The sequence below is a fragment of the Cyanidioschyzon merolae genome, chromosome 17 (genome assembly GCF_000091205.1).
Source record: "Cyanidioschyzon merolae strain 10D DNA, chromosome 17, complete genome".
In the NCBI taxonomy this organism is placed as follows: Eukaryota; Rhodophyta; class Bangiophyceae; order Cyanidiales; family Cyanidiaceae; genus Cyanidioschyzon; species Cyanidioschyzon merolae.
In genome coordinates, this window is record NC_010143.1 from 40,941 (window position 1) to 56,581 (window position 15,641).

The 15,641-nt window shown below is 57.3% G+C and overlaps 7 protein-coding genes across 7 annotated transcripts, besides 1 other annotated feature; 3 read left to right on the forward strand and 4 right to left on the reverse strand.

Annotated features, from left to right (window-relative positions):
- Positions 1-148: 148 nt before the first annotated feature.
- On the reverse strand, positions 149-2,425 carry CYME_CMQ018C (hypothetical protein; the record flags this gene model as incomplete). The annotated part of the gene is made up of 1 exon (XM_005537933.1): positions 149-2,425. The coding sequence occupies one exon, from the start codon at positions 2,423-2,425 to the stop codon at positions 149-151; it is 2,277 nt and encodes a 758-aa protein (XP_005537990.1).
- Positions 2,426-2,692: 267 nt separating this feature from the next.
- On the forward strand, positions 2,693-3,670 carry CYME_CMQ019C (hypothetical protein, conserved; the record flags this gene model as incomplete). Its single annotated transcript, XM_005537934.1, has 1 exon — positions 2,693-3,670. The coding sequence occupies one exon, from the start codon at positions 2,693-2,695 to the stop codon at positions 3,668-3,670; it is 978 nt and encodes a 325-aa protein (XP_005537991.1).
- A 922-nt stretch (positions 3,671-4,592) lies between these two features.
- Positions 4,593-5,069, reverse strand: CYME_CMQ020C (hypothetical protein, conserved; the record flags this gene model as incomplete). The annotated part of the gene is made up of 1 exon (XM_005537935.1): positions 4,593-5,069. The coding sequence occupies one exon, from the start codon at positions 5,067-5,069 to the stop codon at positions 4,593-4,595; it is 477 nt and encodes a 158-aa protein (XP_005537992.1).
- A 1,247-nt stretch (positions 5,070-6,316) lies between these two features.
- CYME_CMQ021C (glutamate 5-kinase) lies at positions 6,317-8,056 on the forward strand (the record flags this gene model as incomplete). The annotated part of the gene is made up of 1 exon (XM_005537936.1): positions 6,317-8,056. The coding sequence occupies one exon, from the start codon at positions 6,317-6,319 to the stop codon at positions 8,054-8,056; it is 1,740 nt and encodes a 579-aa protein (XP_005537993.1).
- A 1,881-nt stretch (positions 8,057-9,937) lies between these two features.
- On the forward strand, positions 9,938-10,756 carry CYME_CMQ022C (probable peptidyl-tRNA hydrolase; the record flags this gene model as incomplete). Its single annotated transcript, XM_005537937.1, has 1 exon — positions 9,938-10,756. One exon carries the CDS (start codon positions 9,938-9,940, stop codon positions 10,754-10,756), a length of 819 nt encoding a protein of 272 aa, XP_005537994.1.
- A 498-nt stretch (positions 10,757-11,254) lies between these two features.
- On the reverse strand, positions 11,255-12,595 carry CYME_CMQ023C (similar to lipoate-protein ligase A; the record flags this gene model as incomplete). The annotated part of the gene is made up of 1 exon (XM_005537938.1): positions 11,255-12,595. The coding sequence occupies one exon, from the start codon at positions 12,593-12,595 to the stop codon at positions 11,255-11,257; it is 1,341 nt and encodes a 446-aa protein (XP_005537995.1).
- Positions 12,596-13,026: 431 nt separating this feature from the next.
- CYME_CMQ024C (glutamate-5-semialdehyde dehydrogenase) lies at positions 13,027-14,499 on the reverse strand (the record flags this gene model as incomplete). Its single annotated transcript, XM_005537939.1, has 1 exon — positions 13,027-14,499. The coding sequence occupies one exon, from the start codon at positions 14,497-14,499 to the stop codon at positions 13,027-13,029; it is 1,473 nt and encodes a 490-aa protein (XP_005537996.1).
- A 51-nt stretch (positions 14,500-14,550) lies between these two features.
- Positions 14,551-15,641: part of a sequence feature (repetitive element) that runs on past the window's edge.

Below are 15,641 nucleotides of genomic sequence, written 5' to 3' on the forward strand. Positions count from 1 at the left end.
TGGAGCCTTGCACACCACTGGGGAGCTCAGGAGCTGCAGTCCAGCACGGTGTTGTGCCAGTTCTGCTGCACGATAGCAGCAGCGGCGGCGTTGACAGCGCCCTGCAGTTGGAGCATACGAAACGGCGGACATCTGTCAACGATGCACTCTATGCCCTGTCAGCACTCAAGCGGGTGCGTGCTAGTGTTTCCTCCAGCAGCGCGATGAGTCGATCGATGTCGATCATCTTCTGGGATCCAGAGCAGGCAAAGTCGCGCTCCTCGAAACCTGCAATGCACGCATCCGTTTTTGGCTCTGTGCTGGAAGCTTGGGATTGCAGAGCATTCCTCACGTGCATCTGAATCTGCAACTCAAGCGCGTCCAGCAGCTGAAGACACGTGGTAACCTGGCCTTGCGCAAGAACATGCCCCCCGGCAGGCAGGCTGTTGCGAATGCGAGCTGCAACTTCCCTGAGAAGGGCTCCGAACGTACGCTGCGTACCTGGAAGGGTCAGACCAGACTCGGGCGGGTGAATGCGCGGACGCAGTACGAGCAAGGCCAAGTCCGGCTCAACAATGGCTTCTACTGCAACGTGTTCCGAATGAACGACCCTGCCGTCATCGCGTAGCCGGCGCCACCAGTGACAAAGGTTCCGCTCTGCGTAGCGAGCTCCCGGCGGGTACACAACGACCATTTCGAAAACCGTATCTGGCGGTGCGAACCTGTCCGAGTGCGATGCCCCGTCGCTGTGCGTCTTGTCGTGGTCCAGCATGGTCTCTGGAACACGTATGGATTGAACGCTATGGCAACGAACAGTTGGTACGTCAGAGACGAGGCCGCATATGATGAGATGTCCACTGACCTGGTGCGCTGGTGCGGCAACGCTAAAAAGATGGTCCACGCTAGCCGGGCCTACCGCTGGAGTGTAACACCGAACAAAAGCGTCCAGATTGCGCTGTGGTGTGCTGAGAACCAGCCGAAGGCGACGCGAATTCGCAAGCGCCGTCAGTGGCTCACGAGCATCCCGCCAATCTCTCACGACAAGCAACGCATGCCACCAGTCCAGCGACCAGAGCAGCTTCTGCCGGAGAATATCCACACATGGTATTTTTCGATAGCGCGGTGACGTAGCGCCTGGACGCTCACCATCGCGAGACTCAGCTGCTTCCTCAGTGAGCGTCCGTGGGGATGCGCGCGGCCTCTTCGCCATCGAGGCAGTACCCGAGACCGTGCATGGTGCTCGCTCCGAGTCCAGCATGATATCCGTAACATCGGACTGCTCCGCATTCATCGACGCTGATGACGCATCGATAACTCGTGTTTCATGGAACATATCTAGCTCCGAAGCGGGGCACATCGGTATCATCTGTGCAGTCTCGGGAATGGAGTCGCACTGGCCAGGCGCATGCCCATCCGGCATGGTCGCGGTCGAGTCCAACGTGCTGCTGCTGTCGATATCCAGCGCTGCTCGCATTCGCTCCATTTCTCTGCGATCCATGGTGGCAACCCATGCAGCTGCACGCCGTGCGACTGCTTCTTTGAGCATAAGCGAACGCTTGGAATCTATCCAAGCTTCGATTTCTGCCTCTAGACGATGCTGTAGCTGTTGCAGGAACACGCCAGCACCGGAGCCATTCTCCTGCGAAGCCGCTCGCCGTGCCGGGGTTTCCAACGCAGCCGCAGCCTCTGATGGTGCCAGACCGCGCTCATGTGCGTCGACGTCTGCATCGCCGGACTCGTGTACTCCTGGTTCCAAGTGAGCTGCGCGTGTACGTTGCTGCTGTTGCGGTTGCTGGAGTGAGCGCTTTGTTCCAGATCCGACTATCCCAGCGTGCGCGACGAAGAGCGCACCCTCCACAACAACTCGGTAGTTCCAGCTCTTTGCACCTGTAGCTGGCGTCCGAATCACCTGAATACACGAAGACACTAGCAGGCTATCCGAAGTGGTCGCTTGCACGCGCCACAGTGGCGATACTTTCGAGGCAGCGACGTACGTCGTTCGCTGCAAGTGCTCCCCTTCAAACGCGTCGTCGTCCGTGAACGGCAGCAAGATCCAGCACGTCTGACCTTCGTCGGTCGAGACCTGTACTCCGTGACGGTAGAGGCCGCACCAGCGCACCCAGCCAGCGCTGAGCAGGCAGTGCACACCAACGGCATGTGCGCAAGGTGCGGAGCTCGCGCTTCCGTTCGCTGTCGCTTCAGAGAAACTCAAAAGCGCGCTTTCCTCCAGTGCAACTCCGTCAGCCTCTTTCTGTTGTCTATTCAAAACTGCACGATCAAACCGTTCATCACGCTCGTCGGTCGTCGACAGATGAACCACGACGTAGTGCAGCGCGAGCCTAGCGGACACCCCGTTCTCTATGCAGGGCAGACTCGCGACCCAAACGACGACTTGTTGCGGATTGGCAGTGATGCACGGTTGCACAACTGCAACCCAAGCGGTCATTCAAGCGGACACCGCAGCACGCAACTCCAGCGCCCTATCGTGTCCCATACAAGGGGCAGGAAGCCAGCGCGGCCCTCATTGGGCGCCAAACACCAAGTACGATACAGTATATGTGGACGTTGCAGAGCCGCGCAAGGCATCGCTTTTGTTCGGAGCTGGCGTCCGCACGCTGGAGGCCGAGCGACCGGGTTCCCTGCACCGGTTCAAAAACCCAAGGTTGCAGAGCAGCAGGCTGTTCCGAACCAGTAGTGCACCCTACCAGGGGTCATGTTGCCACCAGCGTCACCAGACGAGTGCCGGGTGCTGGACGAGTTCGAACGGCTCCTGGTGGAAACGCGGCCCTCAGGCAGCTCGACTCTTGCGGAGGCGGAAGCGGAGCAGTCTCCAGACGCTGAGCAGAGGACGGCTCCCTGCCCAGACGACGACTGGGAACATACAATCGAAGCGGTTCTTGGTCAACTGCAGCAGACTGGTGTCGCTGAGAAGCTTCCGCTCGGTGTCGGCGACGAGGATGTGCACAGGCCCGCCGACAGCTCCGCGCGTGCCGAGTCAACCGAGCAGCGCGAGGACGAGCGCGCTGATGCTGAACTCGACGCAGCCCTCACCCAGTTTGTAACCGAACTGGGGGCTGTTCCCGGACCCACCGCAGCGGGAACGGGTGGCAAGGCATCCACCTCGAATGGGACAGGCGCGAGCGAAGCGAATTACGCGGCTGGTAACGAAGTCGAGTCGCTGATCAGCAACCTCGTGCAGACGATTCTCTCGAAGGATGTGCTGTACGCACCAATGCTGGAAATCAGAGGCCTCTACGAGTATTATCTGAACAAAGAGGAGTGCACAGCCGGCACCGATGGCGAAGCTCATCTGGCGCAAGCCGACCTGGAACGCTACCAAGCCCAGTATACGTGCGTGAATGAAATCATTACGTGTTTAGAAGACGAGAGTCTGTCACCCGGAAAGCAGACTGAAATGCTCATGGATCTCATAGCGCGGATGGAGAGCATGGGTGATCCGCCACCGGGCGTGCTTGAGACCATGAACGTGGCTCGAGAGCGCCAGAGTCACGAAGCTGCCCTGGATCAGAGCCGCACGGACAACAACGCAGACCCCGAACAGGTTATGGCGATCCTGGAGAAACTTCTCCAAGAAGTAGCCGAATCACCAAGCGATGCTTCGGCAATGGCGAAACTGCAGCGCGCTTTACAGGATGCGCCACCAACTTCCAGCGATTGCCGACAACAATAGCTTTCATGCGCGGTTGCCAGTGGAGTGCACTTTCATGCAAGGTTTATTCAAGAGCGTGGCTCTCGGTATATGAGCGAGCTCAGGCGGCGTTGATGAAGGACGCGGCCGCCACTGTCCGGCGTATACGAAAGTGGAGTACGCGTGGCTCATGCGCTGCCCATGTTCCATCAATGCAATGGTGCAAGTTCGGGTTCCGAGAGCCCTAACACAGCGCTATCCAGCTTTTGCTCCAATCAGAACTGAAAGCGAATGCTGGACTTGCCTTTTTTTGGATAGTGTTCGAAGGACAAGCGACCGCGAAGCGGCCGCATGAAGCACGCGGTCGGATCGCAGGCCTCGAGACACTTGAAGACGCGGCGGTGACGTCCACCTGGCGTTGCAGCAAGCGCCTCTGGTGCACTCGCCTTCCGCAGGGTCGCTGTTTCGGGTCTCATTTCTCCAGGGCAGCACGATTTGAGAGCAACACAAACGCCGACGCATCTGCCGACGAGATGGGCGCGCTGCCCAGCCAATGGCTAAACCTGCGTATCCGAAGGAATCTGGTTCAATGCATCGATCGCAGAGTGTGTGCAAAGCATTTGCTACGCGCCGCAGCCTTGCCTTGGGGTGCAGCGTATGTGCCAAAGCGTGCTCTGCGTCGTGCTAGCCTCGGATATACATAACAATAAATCGATTTAGAAACACAGATGGACAATATGCACCGACATACGCATGTACAACGATGTCTGGCGTACATACGGTTATGGAACGCTCGTGTCCGTGCAGTAGACGAGCGCAACGCGCTGCAAACCGCTCAAGACTCGTGATATCGAGGCGCTGGCTCCCCTGGAACCCTGCTGCTGTCACTTTTGCAGCAGCACATAGCGTTCATTTTTCCACGACATACTGCGATGATGCGCTTCACCGCGTGCCAATGCTAGCCTCAACGGTTAATGCCAAATATGCGTACTCCGTGCATAAATGGCAACTTTGCGACAAAGACAACGAGAAACGCAATCAGGTTCACGGCGTGTACGAAAAAGAATTGTCGTTCGAAAGGCGTGCTGTGCACCGCGGCCAGATAAAGGAAGACCACAACGCAGATGAGAAACTTTCGTGACGGCGTATTCTGGACGCTGCCGTCAATCTGCTCCCACCAGGTTTGTTTTTCGCCCTTCCCCATCATATCTACCCAAGGCGTATGGAAGGGGTTCCCCTTGATCCAGTGAAACACAATAAAAGTCACACCCGCATGCACAACGTTCATAATTGTCCAGGACTCCATCGGGCTGAGCGAGAGACCCAGGCCAAAGAATATCCGAAAACTCGCAAGGAGCATAATGTAGAACGTCCAGCTTCCCTTGGCACGCAGCCACTCGACACCAACGTCGAAACGCGTCTCGCCGTGACCCGACTGCATCGCGGCGAAACGACGTTGACCACGACTTTGGCGACGATGACGATGACGCTGATAACGAACAGCGCTCTCTGAACGCCAGTTTCAAGTGCCTCGTCACGCCAGAAGCTCTAAGGAAACGTTCACGACAACGACGACGACAACAACAACAGCAACGACAACCACGAAGGAGCGTTAGACGTTCGCCAGCACACCAGCGTCGCGAATGCTCCGAAACGGAACGCCGGAGCGGAGCGCGCCAGCCCGTCCAGATTCGGCAACGCGACGTCGGGCGAATCGCGCAGGCAGCAGCACGGCGCGCCAGCGCCCAGAGGCCTCCGTATGGATGTGTTCCGATTTTGCTCAGATTTTACAGGATGTTGACACAGGCCAGCGTGCCGCCACGGGGTGGTGCGCGTGCGATCCGCGCGCGGTGAAGAAGCATCCAGCATACGACATCGGAGAACGCTGGCCTAAGTAAACGTTTTGTCAATGAAAAAAATCCAGCATTCGACGCCCTATGTCCAAATTCTATAATCCATGCTTCCTTCCGAACGGACTGGCCGTTCCATACGCTCTATCGTGCGCCGAGTGCGTGCGTTGCTGCATCCGCAATAGAGCATATATCGCAGGTGCTTGTGCAGCTCGGAGATAGAACGGCTCTTCGATACCACCTAGGGCGCTTCGGCTCGAGGTATCATGCATTCAACACCGGATCGCGTCTCTCCATCATTCTGGGGGCCTGCAAGCTGCGCAGCGAGACTGACTGCCCACGACAGCGCGAAACGATACGCAAGGAGATAACTGCAACCGGGGCGATACCTGGATGCATGCTACCCGCCCCTAGTCTCAAAATGAACCGCGTTACGGATGAGTCGCTGAGAGCTGACTACAGCTCCCGCCACTGTAGAAGAATACGGAGCGATAGCCCGGTAGATGCGTCCATCTCGGGGGATCTTACGCCTAGCAGCTAAACATTCGACAATACGGAACGCTTCCCGCCCCTTTTCAACGCTTACCACGAAGGTGTAACGAAAAAATGGTCGCGTTGCTCGTTCATGATTCGTTGCTGTTCTCGGTTTTGGGTAGCCAGTCGCGATCGATCGCGGATCGCTGGCGGCCGCACGTTGCCGGCGGGCATGAACGGCCGCCGCACCTGCATCCGCTTACGGAGGCGGCTTCTGGCCACTCGGGCATATCTTGAAATATTTCAGACGCAGAGACTAGCACTTTGCGCTGAAGAGTTGGTTGACCGAAGAGACGTGAACGGCATGGAATATTCGAGTGCTCATTCCGAAAGAGGAACGACCGTAACACATGTGCACTCCAGTGCGAAGCCTGTTACGAGTACGGGTAGCGTGCAGCGAGGCACGCCGTCGCGATCGACGCCGCTGACAACGCCAGTACCGCCAGCAGCGGTTGCTGCACACCAGCAAACGCTGACGGGCGTCACTTCTGGTCTAGGGAGCTCAACTCTGTCGCATCCTGGTACACAACCGACGGCGGCGGTGACGGTGCAGGGCGTCAGCCCGGGGAGCCACCTGGGTGCGACGCAACGAGTTGCGGCTGCAGTTCAGGTCGGATCGCCTGTGGTGCATGTGGGCTCTGTCGGTTCAACGTCGACGGGAAAGTCACCTATTACTGGAGAGAAACTTGTCGCAGCGTCGCTTGATGCGCTGTCAGACTTGGGGCGAGATGTCGCACCGCACGCAACCCCCACAGTACCTGCGGGTGGCGACCTCGACGCCCCCTGTGTCGTTATTAAAATCGGGACCAGCACCATCATGCGCTACGATTCCGAAGGAGAGGCCGGAGAACTCGCGCTCTCGACCCTGGGCAAGCTGGTCGACTCCATCGTTGCGTTGCGGCGGCTGAACCACAATGTCGTGTTGGTCACATCCGGGGCAGTTGGGGTCGGCTGTCGGGAGCTAGGTCTCCGGAAGCGCCCCGATTCCCTTCGGACGAAACAGGCTATGGCAGCTATTGGACAGTGTAAGCTAATGCGCGTTTACGATGATTTGTTTCGCTTCTCCGGTCAGACGATTGCCCAAATTCTCCTGACCAGGGAGAATCTGAGCCAAAAGCACCAGTATTTCAACGCTCGAAACACCATGCGTGAGTTGCTGCGACTAGGTGTCGTTCCAATCGTGAACGAAAACGATACGGTGGCCACCGAGGAATTGCGCTTTGGTGACAACGACCGCCTGAGCAGTCTAGTGGCCGGCATGGTCGAGGCCAAGTGGCTGTTCCTCCTGACCGATGTGGACAAACTGTATACGGCGGATCCGCGCCAGCATCCTGGCGCTGAGCCTATCGACATCGTCCACGACATGGAGCAGCTGCACGTGCGACTCTCAGCGAACGAGGATGCCGTGTCGAGTGAACAGGAGCAACGCGCGGAAAGCGATACCCATGCTGCACACGGCCCCAAATCTCAGCTTCAAGGTGGCCAGGTGCCGCGGGGTGGCACCCAGTGGGGCTCGGGCGGCATGGCTACGAAGATTGTTGCCGCGCAGCTTGCTACTGCGGCCGGTGTCCATGTTTGTATCATGCACGGCCGTCGTCCAGAGGGTATTCTGGAACGTGTTCTGGACAAGAAGGGCTCGTCGCGTATCGGGACGGTGTTCTTGGCGTCACGCGAACCGATTCGCGGCGGTCGCAAACGGTGGATCGCTCACGGCCTTGCCCCGAAAGGCAAACTCTACGTTGACGACGGCGCTTGCCGAGCAGTGGCACGCCATAACTCTCTGTTTGCTGCGGGCATTCGTGAAGTTGACGGCGACTTTGAAGCGGATACAGCGGTCTCTATTGTTCGCCAGAGCGATGGCCTCGAAGTGGGGCGCGGTCTCACGAATTACTCATCGGATGAAATCCGTCGCATCATTGGTCTGCACAGCAAGGAAATTCGTCGGGTTCTCGGGTACCCTGGTCCAGACGAAGTCATCCATCGTGATAATCTTGTTGATTTGCTGGGCACAATCAGCAGCAGTGATGCCGATGAAACGGACTAGGTTATGGACAGCACGTCGTCACGAACGGTGCTAAATGGAGCGCTGGATGCTAGGCTGTCGCCCATGGACCCGTAGCATTGAAAAGAGTTGAAACCGGTCAAATTTGACTTGCGTAGAGCGCGCTTTGCCTCGGATCTACTTGGTGCCGCAGGCGAGTGCTTTGCGCGCGTTATACAATGCCAGTGCGCAGTTCGAGCGTCGCGCTGGTGATCAGCCCGGGACCCGCGACCAGTTCAGTGCACGATACCACGCGCGCTCATAGAGACGTCGGACAGGACGGTGTCGGGGTTCCAGCGAAGATATCGCCAACACCGATACGCTTGACGTAGAACCCTGATGCGGCCGCAAGTCGGTGCGATTCCCCCGAAACAACGGGTGAACGAGGCGGCATCTGGGGTCTGTTGCCAGCGAACAGAGGCCGTGAGCATGCAATCGTTTCTCTGTACCCGTGTCAGATTAAAATGGAACGCTGGACTGATACAGCTGTTCGTGCACTCCGAGCTCCTTGCTCCGAAATGCTTCTAAGTGTGCAGTGTCGAGATTCGAAAAGCAACACTTTGGGTTTACGGATCGATCCGCAGCGTTAGGATTCTCGGTCGTCTTTTCGGATTCTTTTGTTCGACGCTTTGCAGCTGGAATTCGTTACGTCACCGGAATCAAGATGATTCGGGGCGCCTCAAACAAGAGTCCATGAAATAAGCGATGTAATTATCCCGTTCACGGGGGGCAAGCCTCTGGGCTGCTCCTTCGGTTACGTGTAGCAGCGCAAATCACGCAGCCTTCAGGTTTTCGATTTTTCGAATTCATGGCAACTCGTGAGCGGAGCAATGCGAGCCGCTGGGTTCATAGCGACAGCCAGTCGACGTCGGGCGCTGAAGAACTTTTGAAGTCCATGTCGCGACGTTGCTGTACTTGCTATGTCACATAATCGATTGTGTGCGAAAGCGAAAACCCCTCTCTTTGTGGCCATCGGCGAAACGCCATTCGACATCAGCATCATGCCTCTCACGCGATATGCTCGCCGAGGTTCGCATCCCAACTATCTAAATGGAAATGCGTCTTGGACTCAGACTTGAGTTATCACGGCGACGGCTTGCAGTGGAGCGTGTGTCATCGTTTTGCATAACAGGAGCGTAGACGGATCGACATTTCTCGACGTGCTCTCCAGCCTGGGTCTTCCTTCTGGTGCCTTTTTCATCATCACGTACACCATCGCGTTCCACAAATCGTCTACCGTATGGAACAGCATGCGCTCGCGTGTTCAAAAAACAGCGAACTCGCTGGGGAGATCGTACAGGAGAGGTCCGTGATCACAGGGTACGACACAAGGTGCGGAAACCGAGGTGAGCATCGAGAGGCGCCTCTCGTATTTGTCCAGACCACGGACCAGGCGATGATGGAAGCCTGCACGTCTCACATGGTGCCGGTCGGTGGAGGCGATTTGATGGACGTATAGGAACGAATGACCAGAAGTAAGTGTACCTGCGGTGAGAGGTGCAGCGAGGCTGTGGACAGAGAACATGAACATGGCAAGCGAATGGTAGATCACAACCTCCGCTTTGCATAAACTGCGTTGACAACATCCGGAAGCAGAAAATGTTCGACTCGAACGCTGCCATCAATATTAGACGAGCCGTGAAGACGAGATCCGAAGAGCAGCGTCTGCCGAACATTGTGAGGCAGCCTCGCAGGCTCGAAGTGTGTCTGGATAAAGCCTGAAGCCGATACGAGGCTGCCCGACTCAGAGCCTCGGCGCGTGCGCGGCGTGCCCAGCACGATCGCCCGCGCCAGCGCGTCTGGGGCAGCGCCATGCGTATGCACGACGCTGGAGTGGGTGTGTACGCAAAGGCTTCACTAGGGAGCGCCGTTTTGGTGTTGATTATGTTTTTGGTGCTCGCTGTAGCGTTCATTGGTCGCAAACGCTGGCCACTGGCGCGACAAGAGGTCCGATTTCGACCCGTGCGTGCTCGTCACCGCAATTGGTCCAGCGCCGCACCCCGTACCACGCCGCAGGTAGCGTGCACGGCAACGGCGTCAACGAACGGCAGTGCGCCGAATGAACACCGAGATCGTCTAGTCCTTGTCGGGTTAGGCAACCCAGGACCCAAGTACGAGAAGACGCGACACAATGCCGGGTTCCTCGCAGCTGACGCGGTGGCGCGCGCATACCGGGCACCAGCGTTTCGTCTGAACGAGTCGTGGCAGGCGCTGCACACCCATATCGACATCGGTCGCCAAGTACATATTCTGAAACCAATAACCTACATGAACCTGTCCGGTCAAGCATTGCGGTCTTTTTTGCGCGACACTTTCGGTACAGGTTTCGAGCGAGAGACCGAGTGGAGCACTCGGCTTCTCGTCCTGGTGGATGACACTGCGCTTCCATTCGGCAAGCTGCGCCTCCGCCTACGAGGCAGCGACGGTGGTCACAATGGTTTGAAAAGTATTGCCCAAGCGCTGCGAAGTGAACGCTACAGTCGACTGCGAATAGGCATTGGCGGCGATCATCGGGCGGGCAACGGGAGCGCCGTTGACTACGTGCTGAGCGACTTTAGCCGAGCAGAATGGCGCACCATGGAAGAGCAGGTCCTGATCGACTGTGTCCAGGTTGCACGCCACTGGATTGAGCATGATGATCTGGCCAAAGTTGTGCAATTCTGTAATGCCGCTCGAAGCACGATGCACATGCCGCCAGCTTGAGCACGCATTCGCCACGAGCGCGCTTCCATGTCCAGAAGGATATGCGTGCACGCATCCACACGTGTCCGTCGTGGTGACGTGTCCCCTGAGGTTGCGCGCAATGCCGGCCGCAGGTACCGCAGATACCGCAGATTCCCTGAGAGACACGGATGCTGTCGCTCGTGACTCTCGCGCAGCACTGCGACATGCTGCGATGCGTACCCCCGAGCTGGAGTCGTTGTAGCACGGACACGAGTAATGCGAATCGCCAATGCGCTTCTGTCTCTGAGGGCAGCTCTGGTACTGTGCTTTATCATCCGCGATGCGTGCACATCTTAGCTCTGCCAGTGATCAGAACGGAACCACACAAGGGCAGGCATGCACGAGCGTTCATGACCTTTGTGCTACAACCAGTTGAACGCACGTGTCAGACGATGAAATCAGATGCAAGATGCGTCTGCGGGACGGTGCATCGGATCCAAGGGCGACGGCGAGATACCAGCGTAAGAACCGGTTCTGCTACAAGCTATCGGTTCGAGCGCACGATGTCGATGGAGCATCATGATTACAGGCTATCGCGGCCCGGGCTCGAGCACGCTGATTTTCAAGCCAAGATTGAACCGGAGGCAAGCAATCTGCCAGCGCTTCCCCGATCGCCCGCAGATAGTCGCGATGCGGCCGGCTCTGATCCCGCGCGTGATCACGCAGCCAGCGGCGTAAACTGGTGCGGATCGCCCACCCATCGAGTCGGCAGTGCGCCGCGAGCATTTCCTGCAGTGCAGCCTGGACAGCGTCCAGCGTGGTCTGCGCGGCACGCACGGAACCTGCAGTGCTTAGCGCAATGTCATCGATCCAACCTCCCTTGCGGCGGGCGCGAAGCTCCACTTCCACGTGCAGGTCAGGGCACAGCGAAACGCCTTCAACTTTGACTCGAAATGCGGGAGTCTCACCGAGGATCCACTGCGGGTCGGCTAAGCGATCAGCTATCTCACGAACAGCGTCCCAGTCAACTTGGGCAACTGAAAGTACTTTGGCGTCAAAGTCCATTCGGAATTGCCGCACGCACAGCTGCGCAACTCGGTCGACATCCATCGAAGGCACCATGTCGATAAGATTTCCGACTCGTGCGCGGACACTCGGCGTACCACGTACATCCGCAAACGTAGTCCTCAAGCCGGCCGACATCGGTGAGTACCAGCGCGTTGACGGGCCGACTTGCCCGGTCTCAGCAGCGAGTTTCGCCACCGCGTGCCGCCGATGAGCAGCCGCGATGCCCGAACTTTCGCTGCGCGTGGTCGGCGTCAGGAGGCCGCGCAGACGACCCAAGTCTGACCGGATCAAAAGAGTTCCGTGGTGTAGCGCAACATCGCCGGTCAGCCGATATGCGGAGCCGCTCACCTTGAACCCGTCGCACAGAATATCGTTACGCTGGTTAATCTCGAGGTGCAGGTCTCGAAACGCTCCTCGTAGCGTATTCGCCAGCCACTCCACGTTACCCCGCCGGTTAAAGTCACTTTTGGGCGATATGAAGCTAAAGTTTAGGTTGCCGAGATCGTGGACGACTGCCCCACCTCCCGAGAAGCGCCGGGCAAGGAACGGCTGCACCAGTGCGTTCGTGCTTCCGCTACTAATAGAGCCGTCGGCTGCTTCAAGTTGTGCAAGTAACCAGAGGTTGCTCTCCGTCCAGGGGTTTTGGTTTCTCCCGATCACTACGGACGGACTATTGCGGTACAGCAAGAGCACGTGGCTAACGTGGTGCTTCTCAAGCGCGTGCCGAAGCAGCCACTCCTCAAGAGCGAGGTTCTCGAAAACACAAGTGCGCTCCGAGCAGAGCACAGCTGCTGCTCGCCTCAGCGTCATTCTGGTGGTAACGCGTCAGTACGCGTAGAATCATCGAAACCCGTTTTCCAAATGAGACCCTACGTTCATCGACAGGTTCCGGCACTTGCAGGATACGAAGAACGAGCGGAACAGTCAGTGAGTCAGTCTGCGTAGTACCAGGCTGGCCAGCTGGCGAACCAGACAGATACAAGTCTGGCGGATACCGCACCCCCAGACGCAGGAATGCTCCGCGCGTAGACTGCGGGATCGCCAGATTCTGCGCCCCATTGAGCGCATGCCTTGCCTTACCTTCCCATACCGTTCTTTTCTGTACTTTATGGAAGCAAGCGGACAGGTTTGTGGCGGATGCGTTTTCGCCTGCCGCGATCTGGCAACGCCGCGCTGAGCGCGGGCATGAGCACCCAACCGGGCAGACGCTGCGCGCCCGACACTGTGTGCATTCCATGACTTTATGACTTGCCATCCGATGCGGAGGCATGCTGCTGCTGCTGCTGCTGCTGCAGTTGTTGTTGTTGTTGTTGTTGGTTGAGCGCAAACCATTCCGGCCGCCAGCGTGCCGGGATCGCACGATGTGTGAACTGGCGCGAACCGGCTGCAAACTCTGCCACAGTATGCCCCGCACCGTAGAGACGATATTTGTAGGTGACCAGACCCTCGAGACCAACTGGACCTCGCGCGTGAATGCGGTTTGTGCTGATACCCACTTCACTACCGAAACCGTACCGAAAACCGTCGGCGAAACGCGTCGAGGCGTTGTGGTATACGCCAGCGGCATCGACAGCGGCGAGAAAACACTCCGCTGTGTTCACATCCTCGGTAATGATACAATCGGTATGATGTGAGCCGTGCTCATTGATATGCGAAATCGCCTCGTCCATCGATTCCACAATCTTGACCGCCAGAATGTAGTCCAGAAACTCGGTATCCCAGTCCTCGGCGGTTGCTCTGCGCAGGAGCTTCTGCTTGGTATCCTGGTTCCGCGTTGAAACCAGAACCTTTTGGAGATGCGCAAAAGCGTCCTCATCGGCCCGAATTTCCACATTTTGCTTCCAAAGTGCCTGTGCAACCTGCTCCAGAACCCCGCGTTCCATTGCCAACCGGTGACAGATCAGCGTCTCGAGCGCGTTGCACGCTGCCGGGTACTGCGTCTTCGAGTCGACGACGATGCGCACCGCCTTGTCGGGGTCGGCATCCTTGTCGATGTAGCAGGCACAGAGGCCGTCCGCGTGACCAAGTACAGGCACCGTTGTATTTGCTTTGATGTACCGAACGAGCGATTGGCTGCCCCGCGGAACCACAAGGTCCAGGTACTGGTCCAGTTTCAGGAGCTCAGCGATCTCCGCTCGGGTCGTGACCAGCTGCAAAGCGTTCGCGTACCGGGCACCGAGCGTGCGTTCAACGCCTAGGCGCATGGCCGCTGTAAGTGCCTGGTTCGTGGCGGTGGCCTCACGCCCGCCTTTCAGCACCACCGCATTCGCAGACTTGAGACCCAGCGTGCCGATCTGCACGAGCGCGTCCGGGCGCGACTCAAATATCACGCAAATCACGCCAATTGGGCACGTGACTCGGTACAGTTCGAGGCCGTCCGCTGCAAGCTCTGTCGCCAACGTGACGCGTCCGACAGGGTCCGGAAGCGTGCGCAGCTGGTCGATTCCCGCCAGCAGCGTATCAAACTTTCCAGACCCAGAAAGATCGAGGCGTTTCAGTAATACTTTATCGAGTTTGCCTTGTTCGCAAAGTGCCTCAGCCTGACGCAAATCGCTTTGGTTCGCGGCGAGGATCTCGGCCCGTTGCTCTGCGAGCGCCTCACGAACAGCAAGCAGCGTTCTATCCTTCTGCTGGCTGGAAAGCGTCTGACAAACAAGTGCTGCCTGACGCGCTTGTTGCGCAACTTGCAAGATACTCTCTGTTTCAGTCGTCATTTGTAAAGCACGGGTCTGCGTCTTACTTAGCGATGAGCCGCCACGAACGATAAACGTCTTTCAAAAGAAAAACGCTGTCGCCAGTCGTGTACAGTAGTGGCGACCGGCGCCTTAGACAAACCGTCTCCAACTCAGTGTAGACGCCTCCCCGTCTTTTGGACCGGCCACCTACTCCTGCTTCCATTTTTTTCTCATATAGTTCCACTTTGGGAGGTTGTCCAAAAAAATTGTCTCTTGGCAAGTCGTCTCCAGCACCGTACATCTCCGTATACTGATAGCGGCATTAAAGTCACGATTCACAAACTCCATACGTTTCTTGCCATCACTGGTTGTGCTAACCAATGCAAGTAGTCCCCGAACTTTCGCCCTGCTTTCCATTTGCTCTTCCGTCAGCGGTCCATACTTTTTTATATCCTCAGGGCTCCTCTGGCACTTTTCCATATCGACCCTCTGAAGTGTACACCCCAGTTCATGGTGTGTATACGATGTTCAAATTTCATCTACAGGTATCGTAACGAAACGCCTTGCGCACTCCTTGATCGTTCCTGTCGTTGGAGCTGGCGTAGTCCCTTTTTTCGACGCCCAGCGCCCTGCTCCGTATGCTACAACCAGCCTCTGACTTTCATTCTCCTTGAGGGCACTCAACTCATTGAAAAAATTCGGAAATCCCCGCTGCTTCTCACAGTATAGATTCATCCGCAGACGAGCCGACCGGAGCTTTGTATACTCTTCCCAAAGTGCATCCCAATGCGCAACATGAACTTCCAGGAACTCCCAGAACGCTTCAAAGTCCGCTCCACGGCTCGTCATCTCGCTCAGAGCTTCCAGGTGATCCTTCATTCCATGTCTCGACTTTCTTCCTCGCATTCATTATACCGGATTCTCGATGGTATCTTGCTCTCGAGAACCTCAAAAGACGCATGTCTTTCTGACGAAAGTTGCCCTCAGTACCATCTTCCGCACGCTTCGGTGCTGCGATGGTGATGATATTTGTGTTTCCGGGGTCCGCGCCAACAACAAAGTCGTTCTCCTGCACTTTCTGTGTGGCAGGATCCGCGTCCTTCTTTTCTTCATGCTCAGCCGCGCCAACGACAAGATCGTTATCCTCCACCTCCTGCATCACAGGATCCTCCTCTTTGTTT